Genomic DNA, 11,933 nt, shown 5'->3' with positions numbered 1-11,933 from the left:
CTGCCCGGCTCACTACTCCACCCCCGAATTTTACCTAGTTGTAGCAACTTGCTTCTTTTTTTTTAATCATTATTGGTATTTTTTTCACTGACGCCTCCCGTGCGTTTTTCGATTGCAGGTCGTCCTTGCAGTCCGGTTTTTAACTGCATTTTGTCTGCAGATCTTCCCTTTGTTTGCACACAGCCCCTTTTTTATTTTTTAAGTTTTTTCCCCCCGTCGTTGTTGTTCGTTGTTAAAGTCACTCTTTTTTTGGGGGGCGCTGTATTTAAACACTTAAAATGCACTGCTATCTCCTGAGCGTGCTTCTCACCGTGGATCTGGCCACCGTGGCTTTCAGCCTGTCTACCTGCAGCACCCTCGACATGGATCAGTTTATGCGCAAGAGGATCGAGGCGATCCGGGGGCAGATCTTGAGCAAGCTGAAGCTCACCAGCCCCCCGGACGAGTACCCCGAGCCCGAGGAGGTGCCCCCGGAGGTCATCTCCATCTACAACAGCACCAGGGACCTGCTGCAAGAGAAAGCCAACCACAGAGCTGCCACTTGCGAGAGGGAGAGGAGCGACGAGGAGTATTATGCCAAAGAAGTTTACAAAATAGACATGCAGCCTTTTTACCCTGAAAGTAAGTCCTCTGTGTTTGTGCATGTGTGTGTAATTTCGCCCCCGAGGCTTGGCAGTGCCCAGCGCCTTCAAATACCAGCCCCATGCATCATCGTCCGCCACCTTTGCTCTTATCCTCAGCATCTCTTAGGTGGTGGCTTCATATAGGTGGGGGACCATCTACCTGAGCAAAGCTCCCCCCTCCCTCCCGGCATCCCGCTCCCTCCCTAGCACGGGGCTTAGCTCCCCCGCAGTCCCATCTGCAGCCTCCAAAAAGAGCCAATATCTTTCCACTGCTCTTGTTTCCCTTGGAGTGTCTGGATCGGGCAGGTTTCCATCTCTCCATAACTGAAAAGAAAAGGAGGTCTTTTAAAAGAAAAAAAAAAAAAAGTCACCGGCTCCTCTTCTGTCTGCGCCCCCCTAGAACGTTGTCCCACAGACCGCTCTTGGGGTTGGTGCTCAGAGAGGAGAGAGACTTGGACATCCTCCCTCCTCGTCCCACTGTAACTAGCCTGTCCTTTCAGTTCATGGGCGCTTTTCATTTCAGCTTACAGAAAGAGTTTTCCCTTCTGGGTAGCTTCGGTTCTTGGAACCTGTCTCAGCCCGTCTGCCTTTTGCTGTTTTTTAACGACTTTCTGGTGATCCATGCCACGTTTTGCACAAAAAAATAAAAGGGGTGTGTGTGTGTGTGTGTGTGTGTGTGTGTACAAATGCTCTGCGCTGACCAAATCCACTTAGAATGATTAAGAATCCTAACGGCGTGCCTTTTTGTTTTGGTAGTGAAGTTTAAGTGTATAGAGGGGAAAAATAAAGAAAGAAAAAGCACCGTACTCCCTTAAAAGAATCTAGATCATCATCATACCGAGGAAAGTGAAATACCAGAAGCAGAAAATAACTTCACCGTTTGCATATCCAAACCCTAGTCCCTACTCTTCTCGTTCAGCTCGCTTTTCTCTGTCTTCCTTCCCCCGCCACTTGATGCCCTATATACTTGCTGTCTGTTTTTGAAAAGCACATATACCTCTTGCTTAAATAGATAATGCAGCCATCTTGGTAACTTTATCCTAGAGTTTCTAATTGCATTTTCCCCTTATTTATTTTTAGTTTAGCAAGTTGTAGCTTTGGGGCTTGCTCCGTCTTGCATGTGATAGTCCTAGGATGCCAGCCAAGGTATCTGAACCCCATGCTCGGTGCAGCTGCCTCCCTTTCTTCCTTTATTCTTAAATGACAGCATCAGGTACAGGACATCCTGGAAGTCAGAGCCATTTTATTATTGTAATTATGGCACCATCCGCAATAGCCATGATAAATACACTCCACCCTTGTTACCCTCGGGGAAGAAATACTTTTTTTTTTTTTTTTTAACGTATACTTGGAGCCAAGTGGGTACGAGCAGAGACGTTCCGTATAATTCATAGCCACAGCGAGAACAGAGAAATCATGCCCGTAATCCACGTTGGTGTACTGTAGTATTTTGCTGGTGGTTTTGGTGGCAGTCAGCACTTTGTTTTGAGCCCTGAGCGATCGTGCCCTGAGCAGAGGAATGAGCACCTATGGGCAGAGGTTAGGAAGACCGATAGCGGTGGCTTGGCTGGTGGAGTTGACCCTGTAACAGAGAGTCTCTGAGAACTGTAAAATGCATCCATCCTGAGCACATCTGCCCTTCTTCCTCGCATGAGCACACTGCGAAGAACCGATGGTCCAAAATGCAGCTGCATACTTTCCAGAAAATTAAAATATCTGTGGTGTGTGACTTGGATGGTGTTGACAAAAGAGGATCTATTTTTAAAGTGTTGTCAGAGGCCAGATTTGTACTGAAGTATCGATAGGGGTTTTGGAAGAGCAAAGGAGATTGCAGGTATCTACCAACAGAGTGCATCAGACGTTTGGGATCGGAGGGCCAGTCAGCAGCGGATCCAGTACTACTGTGCGAGGGCTGTCGCTAACATCAGAGTAAGTAGGTTAACTGTTTTTCCACTGCTCTCTAGTTATGCTGGATGGAGCGAACCTTTCCAAAAAAGACAGAAAGGAAGAAATCGCTCCACCATATTTTAAAGGAAGAAATTGAAAGCGCAGCTCTGGCGGCCCCCGGGCGCTTTTCTCCTAGACGTCTCGGAGTGAATTTTTTTAACTCTACGGTTTCTGCTGCGTCGGAGGGAGGCAGGAGGGAGAAGGGGATCAGTGTGAACGCACTGGAGGTCACAAGCTGCTGGAAGGAAGGCATGGGAAAGATCAGTGGTTCAGTTTTTACCGCAAGTTGTTAGCGTTCAGTAACTGACTACAACCCAAGTATTACAAATATGCTCTAATTATACTCATAGTCAGCAATATATCACTACAGATCGCTGATAGGTCTTTGTGGGGCATTTTGCAAAGTTCAGACTAAATATTTTTAGCAATGAGGAGATTTAAAAGGAAAACTATAAGAGATATTGTATATACCCTAAGGCATATTTTGTCTTAAATATTTTCCTTGGCCAACTGTACTGTATAAATACAGTAAATATGAATAGAACTGGCAAGATGCCAATCTCCTGGGATGAATTTTAGTCAAGAAGGTATTTATGGGATATAAATAATACTGTGTCAACATTTAAAGAAGGGATCTGATTAGTTTTGAATTTATTCATATTAATCTTTTCACATGCTGTTAGTTTAAGGCTCAAAGTAAAGTTATGCTAAGGTTTACTGATAGTTTGCACTGAGGAAGTAAGGGGGCATCTGGCATCTGGCTTGACAGTCCAGCTGAGGTTAAAGACACATCAGGTCAGAATATGTGTGGAAATTCAGCGAGTCAGGGAGTGCCGGACCCAAAACCAACAGATGTGAAAAGCGGTGGCGGAAGAAAGTACTACAAAGAGGTTTGGAAAAAACAAAAAGCTTTTGTCTGTCAAGCATGCCTGCCTGCATTGTGCCCGCGACAGCGTGGATTAGATACTGAAAGCCTGAATCTCTCCTAAATCCTGTTGGCAGTCAGAAATCGAGTTGTTTTACGGAGCGGTTTAAAGAGGGAGGTGGGATATGGAAGCTGAGCACAACATCAGAGAGAGTTCTCGCGAATTCTGTGCCTGGGCAAAGTTACCTGAGTAGGGGCTTAATACTGATTTCTGTGAAAGCCGAATCGCATTAGAAGTTCATTACTTATCAGTTCTTCCTGGATTATCTACAGCCTGATAGTTAAGCTATTTGAGGCTGGGTGATAATTGCCATTGCACTGATAATAAACAGAAATTTAATGCCAGCACAGTTAAGGATCGTGAATTGTAAAACTAATGCATAACTGGGATACTCGAGAGAAACAGGCAATGCATGTGTGTGGGGCCTGGGGACCAATTCCGTCATCTTCATTCATGGCAATTTTTATCATGGTTGATGAGCTGGTCGGTACTGATGGCTTAAGGCTAATGCAGGTAAATGTTTTAAATTTTACGCTTTCTTGGAGATAGGTCTGTAAGTACTCAGTAGCCTAAGAAATCACAGTTCTTCTGGGTTTGGGACTGGTTTTGCATGCATTTTAAACTACTGTAGTATGAAGGAGCCTCCATGGGTTCCGACCTGCACTGGGTGGTTCTCAGGAGCTCTGTACCATGAATATTGCTTTACATAGACCGTCGTTCTGCTGAATATTCGCCTCATGAAAGACAACATTATAAACTGGCTGGGCACAATGACATGCTTCTACTTTATCAACAAGGACTCGATTTACCAGCAATTACATGTATGCGGGCTCCTTGTCTTAAGGGTACCAGAATTACTCGTGCAGGAGTGGCCGTGCTCCACATCTGCCGGCACTGGCTGCATCATTACCACGATGTTAACAGCTATGGCTGTGCAGCTCGCGTGTGTTTGCATTTAGCAGAACACAGAACTTAATCTTTCAGGATTTCCTATGTTGTTAATGATACGGAAATGGTCTCAGAAGGAATACCATATTTTAAAACCTCCTAGCTATGCCAGCCTTATGGTTGTGCTCTGGAGCACCTCTTATAGGAAGCGTTTGCCAGGCTTACTCTCTGGTTTGCAGAGAGGACCTGAAGCTATGAAGGACTTCCCTGAGGAGAGATGTGGGAGGAACTGTTCTCTGCTCCTGGTTCATGAATGGCACTTGCTGCAGTCTTCCTAGGTGGCAATGAGAAAAAAGAGGCAATTGCAAATGGCTTTAAAAAGGGGCAGGGTAATTCTCTGGACAGTAGTCCTCTACATACTAAGAGGGATAATAAAATAACATGCACTAACCAAGGGCAGCTGAAATCAGAGAGACCTCTCTTCTTCCACTCATATGGAGCAGACGGTGGATGCACCGTGCATGTTTCCTGCCTGCCTTCTGAATCCCTGATGGCTTGCTGTAAGCAGGGTGCCAGGCTGGGAGAGGGGGAGATCCACAAGCTGGTCTGGCATGGCGCATGGTCCTTGTGTTTCTTCCAGAGGATGAAGCCTACGGAAAAGCAAAACACCCACGACCACCCTCTTTAACGCTGCAAGGTCAGAAGACCTGCAAGACAGAAACGTAGGGCTATATTGCCGAGTCCTTTCAGTAACCCTCCTTGAGTTGATCTCTGGGGTCTGCTTTAAAGAGGCACTTTCACACTAATTTGGTGAGTGAAGAGGTTAGATGTGGGTCACTGCCTCTGCCGCTTCCCAGCCCGTTGGCAGCGTGACTGTTTTGCAGTCCCAGAGACCTATCTGGAGATGTGCCCTTGCCTTCTGCTCACGGCTGGAGGTGTGCAGGGAGTGCCCAGGGCTCACGCCACTCTTGCTGGCTCCACTTAATTGCAGGACTGGGTGCGAGTAGGTGATTGTGCGAAGAAAGCAGAGCATAGTCTTCCTTAGCTGCTGGTTTTAGCCTTGCTCATCCTTGGTGTGCCGCGTGAGAACAGCAGTGGTCATCAGGATGACTGTGTTACTTGGAAGTTAACTACTCCCAGCGTTTTGCTGTCAATTTGAGATTCCTGCCTGCACCAGAGCTGAGCAAAAAGATGAATGAGAACTCCTGGCTGCCGTCCTCAGTGAGCTTCTTCAGCATGGGTCTGAAACATGCGGGGAGCTTCACACATGTGAATGGACTCATTAACATTAAGGCTCTGTGTATGCCTAATTAGCTTCCTGAATTGGGGCCTGTTTTATGGTGCATTTGCAGGGATGAGCAAAGCCAGACAGTTCAAATCCCTCTTGCTGCGTTGAAATCTGTCATTTGGGCATCGGAGCCCAGTGAGAAGGAAATGCTTTACAGGATTTCTTTAGAGAGGAAAGAAGAGGCTCTTCAGTACTCCCGTGATCCCGAAGAAGGATGCCGCTGTTGGGCAGCTGTCTACTTTTGCCTTTGCAGTGTCTCTGCTAGACTGCTCCTGTCTTACAGATAAAGAGAAGAACCCCAGGGTATGGTGACAAAATGAGTCATGAGTGAAGACACACAAATGCTTCCGTTCCTGTTGTGAAACCACATGCTGCACGTTTTCAAGCAAGCAGTTTTTAGCTTGGGGATGATGCGCTCCCCAGGTATTATTTAATGTAATACTGTGTTACGGGTTATTCTCATGATTTGTTTAGACTAAAAAGTTTGGTTTGGTCGTTTGTTTAGGGAAAGTTTGCATCCTGTGATCCTACTACATTTCAATACAAGAAAAACAATGCATTGTGTTTCAACGTCCATAGGGTGGTCTTGATTCAAGTATCATCAAATTTCTGAAGGTGTGTTGTTTTCTGTCAATCTTGGATTTGTCCCTCTGTCATAGTTTTCTTGTACCAAGATGTTCCTGTTCTTCTCTCCCTCTGAACCCTTTTTTTTTTTTTCCTTTCTTGTGTGAATATTGCTTTTCAAATAAGCGTGGTAGGTTGCGTGAAAATAGACTACTGTATTACACTTCAGCAAAAGCTGTGGCATCATTTTAGGCGAACTGAGCGGGGGAAGAAGGGAAATGTTGTGATACTGACCTTTCACTTTGCTTGTTTGGCTCCTTCCCACCGTATCTAACCCACACTGCACCGACAAATACCACATCTGTCTTGACAGGCGAGTTCACAAATAACCATTCATTCATAACTTGGAGCTGCTGTAAGACTCCTTATGGGTTGCTTAATCTGACAGTTGTGCATTTGAGCAGAAACTTTGAAGAAAAGGCTTTGCAGAATGACTGTAAGTTTGGTCTAACTTTGTGAAAACTAAGAGGGAGGTCTTCTGTGAAAGAGGATACTGTACTTAAGTATACGTGTGCATGTGTGCATGTGTGCACATGCGCGCGTGCATATATTTAAGAGCATTAAAACATCTGTTGTTGCCAAAGCCCAAATTGGAATGTTCTGGGAAAGATAATTTAATTTTTAGCTTCTGGATTCTTTTCAGTGATGGTAATTTCAACACTTCTTGGGGAGAGTCTATCAGTGGTTATGTGCATCAAATGCAGCAGTAAATCTGTCATTCTTTCCATTTCAGTTTTTCAGGCTTACAACTTTGTTATTTTTCCCTGTTTGGCTGGTTTTAGTATCCAATGTTTTCCCTGGCTTCATCTCTTTTAAACCCCTGCCTTGAATTCTAAAAGGTGAGCTAAGCCTGTTGAAGTTCCTTCTCTTACTTGTTCTTGTTTATGTATAGCATTTGCAATTCAGCAGCTAGCTCAGCTGAAATAGTGATGGTAACTTATCTTTACCATAGTGATGATTGAAAGATAGGAATCAGAACATGTTGGTTTTCATTCCTTGGGGTGGGAAAAAAAAAAACCCAGCCCAACCCACAAAAAACCCCAACCCTGTGGGTGGACTTTGTACTCAGGAGGCTGAAAAACTAATAGATCTTAGCAGCATTGACTCTTCTGAAGTGGTCAGAGAGTACCTAGCAATCCCATACTTGATGAAGGCTTCTGTGCAATAATGCGTATTAATCCCTAGCCCACAGTTGCGTTTTACAGATGATCTCCAATACCCCAAAATGAACAGAGTAGACCTTGCTTATTTGAGTGGGCGTTGTCCAATACGTATAAAATGACTTTTTTTGGACGTTGGGCAATCAGTCATAAAAAAATCTTCTCTAGGACTGCTGAGACGTACGCTAGGAAGAACGACACCTGCAGAACTTCCCGTCTTCCAAGTGATGTGTGAAAGCGATGCAGCAAATTCACCCTCTTCAGATGGAGCAGTGGGTTGAAATAATGGCAGAAGTAGCTGGCAGGTCTAGCATTCACCAGAGCCTGTGGCAGGCTGCCTCTCCTTGTGCCACCTCTTCTTGGTCCCAGGGGTGGGCCAGGTTAGCAAAGCTGAGAGATGTCTCTGTGCCCCCAGGAACGTGATGATGGAGGGGCAGCTCTGCCCTTCGCATCGCAGTTCCCAGCCTTCGTGCTTTGAGGGTTTGATGCGGGAATTGATCCAGTTGGCTGGATAATACCAAAATAGAGCACTTAATGAATACCTGGTAAGCAAAATTTATGGATACCAGGGGTCAGGTTCACTGACACATGCAGTACTGGCAATTAATTTCTTCATCCAAATGCCTACAGGAGGTATAGGGGATGTTTGCCCTCGGGGAAGCATAAGTGATATATTGTATTCTCCAACATGATAGGACATTTTAAACTGCCTGGAGATGTTTTGGATCCATGCAGATCCTTGGTGTTCTCATTCTCGCCCAATCTCTGAGAGATCCAGCCCAGTTTTCTTGGCTGTTGTAGTTGGCTCTGGGCCTCCCTGGCAGAGGAAGGGCTGTGTATGTCTTGTGCCAATCACTGCTCTATACTCCAGTTTTTCCTGATGCACGCTTTGGAAGTGAAGTAGCCACATTCCAACATTGAGGTACGCTGAAAGATGTCTGTATGTTTCATTTGTTGTGCTTGTTGCGTGTTAGGGTACCTAGCATATAATGGCAGGCTATTGCAGCAGATGTGCGTACATCTTTAGGTTTGTGAGTGAGGAACAATTTCCAGCTTTCTTGAAAATAAATCTGCTGTTCTGATCTGGTGGTTTGATAGGAACCAAGAGGCTCCCTGCCAGGATATACGGTTTGGAAAGCAAGGGAGCTAAGTGAGCAGCTTCATCCCGGTTAGGATGGACTAGGAACAGATTGTTGGGGCCTGAGCTTTCTCTCCCTCTTTGAGTCTGGATTTCCCCATCCCAGCTTGCATTTCTCCCTGATGCTAGGAGCCATGTTTGGAAATTTCACATTCCCCTTGCTAATCAGGGAAGAAAAGAGCCCCGAAAGGATCTAGAAAAAGAGATATTTACAAAGGTAGCCAGAGACTGAGTTACAACAATATCATGTGTCTGAAGGAACTTGCCTCCTTCCAAGTTGGAGTCCTATTATTTACCCACTTTATTGGGAGACTTAATTTTCTCTGGCTGGAAGTGTATTTGTTGAGGTAGAGTCTGGAAAGGAATCTGCCTCATGCACACTTGCCACAAGTCCAGCTATGCATGTGATACAGTCAAACCTTTTTCATTTTTCTGCCTTTTGAGAGTATGTTCCCCAGATTAAGGGCCCTGATCCAAAGCCTGCTGAAAACACTGGAAGTCTTTCCATTGACTGCAAAAGTCTTTGGATCAGGTATTAAGTGCTGTTCCTTTGTTTCACGGAACAGCCACATCTTCAAGATACATTGGGACGTATTACTGTAATGTGGTGCTTTCCCTTTTACTGAGTTGCCCCTGGAAATGTTCTCCTGCATAAGGCTTTGCAAAAAAAAAAAAAAAAAAAGAAAAGAAAAGAATCACTTTAAAAATAAACACCTTAGTAGTTTATTGATAGAAGCATTTGATGTCAGATGTCATCTGGGAGCAGCATATGGCAGCAATATGGCAAGAATTGCAGAATGCAGAGAAGGAGGCATGAGTTCATGTCCTGTACTTCTTAGGTATTCCACGCCTCCCCCGTCTAAAATAAATGACCATCTGACTGCAAAGGTCTTGGCAAATAAACATGCCATAATATACCTCTATCATCCTCCCTACAGCAAGTTTTTGTCTAGAAGCTCATCACTCCACATCCAGAGGCTTCTTATAAACATGTGCAAAGTCAGACCTCAGCTCCCAGAGCAGGGAAGAATCTGAAGGCTGTGAATAAGAACGTGGCAAATCCCTGTGCAGTGGACTGTAAAGAAAGGTCAGGGCTAAGCCAACAAGGTGTTTTTCTGTTATCGATAAAATCTTAAAAGTCAGTTCTGAATAGAGCTGGAGCTGGGAGAACAACTTCTGAAAGTCAATTTGCTGCGTGATATATGCTGAGTTTACAAGCTGGAAAGCCAAGTAGTTTGGGAACAGGAGCTGTGCTTATAGCATGAAGGTGCATGTGGTTTTACATGACGCCTCTCTGACTTGATATGTCTCAAAGTGGCTCATGAAATAATGAGTTAACTTTTAAGGTACGTTTTTTGCATGGATGAAAAGTTGGAGCAATTTAATTTGAGTCAGTAAAGCCACTCCAGATTTTTCCTTGTGGTGTTGAAACTGGAGTCTGTGCGGTGATTGTTTAGGCAAGCAGAACAGTCATTGTGGCTGGGGTTTTAAGCAGCATCTAAAGGAGTGGTTCCTTTGTAGCCTTTGAGAATCCCAGCCTCTTACTCAGACGAAGTCCAAGTCAGGTAGATCTGCTTTGCTGATTAGAAATGTCCTGAATGCTGTTTTGTATCATGTTTGTACTACTACTGTGTACTTTTCAAAGCCTGGGAGGACTCAACATCCACCACAGGTTGTTGGGGTTTTATTTGTTTGTTTTTAAAAACAGAAGGGAAAAAAACTTGCTTTATGTTTTATCTATGTGGTACTTCCTCTGTCCTGTTGGGATGAGATCTGATCCCAAACCATTTTATGTGGGATATGAAACCAAAGGGCTTGGTTCTTGTTTAATCTAAGGAATATTACAATGTCACAGACTATAAAGTGCCTTATTGTAATGACAGCCAGACCTGCAAGCAGGTTTCTGATTGAAGTGAACGTTGCCTTACAACTGAAGGAGACACTCATCTCAGTGGGGATGAGATGTTCTTGGGGTATAATGCTCCAGGCCTGTTCATGCTCATAGCTAATGGCTAATTGATGTCATGCTGTACTTTAGAAAGCACGAGACTGACGTTGCTCTAGGAGGCTTTGAGTTAGGGTAGAATGGACACTTACAGATTAAAAAAGCTGGAAGCCATCATGGTGGTCTCCCGGTCTCCCTACCTGCATTTTCCGGGCTGTTGAGTTTTGCTGAATTAATTCCTTTTTGAAAGGGAGTTTATACCATGCTTGGTAAATTATTCCAGTGATTAATTACATTCACTAGAAAAAAGCATCTTTGTGTTTTAAGTTCATAGAATCATAAAATGTTTGGGGTTGGAAGGGACCCTTAGAGGTCATCTAGTCCAACCCCCCTGCAGTGAGCAGGGACACCGCTAACCAGATCAGGTTGCTCAGAGCCCCATCCAACCTGGTCTTGAATGTTTCCAGGGATGGGGCCTCCACCACCTCTCTGGGCAAACCCATTCCAGTGTTTTACCACCCTCATTGTAAAGGATTTCTTCCTTATATCCAGTCTAAACCTTCCCTGCTTCAGTTTAAAACCATTACCCCTTGTCCTGACACAGCTGGCCCTACTAAAAAGATTGTTCCTGTCTTTCTTATAAGCCCCCTTTAAGTACTGAAAGGCCACAATAAGGTGTCCCTGCAGCCCTCTCCTCCAGGCTGAACAAGCCCAACTCTTTCAGCCTGTCCTCACAAGAGAGGTGCTCCAGCCCTCGGATCATTTGTGTAGCCCTCCTCTGGACCTGCTCCAACACTTCCATGTCCTTCTTGTGCTGAGGGCTCCAAAGCTGGACGCAGTGCTCCAGGTGCGGCCTCACCAGAGCAGAGTAGAGGGGCAGAATCACCTCCCTCGACCTGCTGGCCACGCTTCTCTTGGATGCAGTCCAGGGCGCAGTTGGCCTTCTGGGCTGCCAGTGCACATTGACAGCTCATGTCCAGCTTTTCGTCCATCAGTACCTTCAAGTGCCTCTTGGAAGGGCTGCTCTCGGTCCTTTCTTCCCCCAGTCAGTACTGATAACTGGGGATACCCCGACCCAGGTGCAGGACTTTGCACTTGGTCTTGTTGAACCTCATGAGGTTCACACAGGCCCACCTCCCCAACTTGTCCAGGTCTCTTTGGATGACATCCTGTCCTTCTGGCATGTCAACTGCACCACTCAGCTTGGTGTCATCTGCAAATTTGCTGAGGGTACATTCGATCTCACTGTCTATGTCATTGATGAATATATTAAACAGCACTGGTCCCAGTATGGACCCCTGAGGGACACCACTCGTCACCGGTCTCCATCCCGACATCGAGCCATTGACCACTACCCTCTGGATGCGACCATCCAACCAATTCCTTATCCACCG

At 45.3% G+C, this 11,933-nt stretch overlaps 1 protein-coding gene across 2 annotated transcripts in view; it reads left to right on the top strand.

The window, feature by feature from the left end:
* The first annotated feature begins 136 nt into the window (after window positions 1-136).
* Window positions 137-11,933, top strand: part of TGFB2 (transforming growth factor beta 2) — a 65,365-nt gene continuing 53,568 nt past the window's right edge. Inside the window, exon 1 of one of the 2 annotated variants that reach the window (XM_009646829.2) lies at window positions 137-621. In XM_009646829.2, the coding sequence (XP_009645124.1) occupies window positions 279-621 (343 nt within the window). In that variant the 5' untranslated portion in view covers window positions 137-278. Of the gene's footprint in view, window positions 633-11,933 lie in introns of both variants that reach the window. The other variant, XM_009646828.2, reaches the window with a different exon arrangement.

Source organism: Egretta garzetta, unplaced genomic scaffold (assembly GCF_000687185.1).
Source record: "Egretta garzetta isolate BGI_Z169 unplaced genomic scaffold, ASM68718v1 scaffold339, whole genome shotgun sequence".
In the NCBI taxonomy this organism is placed as follows: domain Eukaryota; kingdom Metazoa; phylum Chordata; class Aves; order Pelecaniformes; family Ardeidae; genus Egretta; species Egretta garzetta.
The sequence above is the reverse complement of the archived record's forward strand: the minus strand, read 5'-3'. Positions and strand labels throughout refer to the sequence as shown.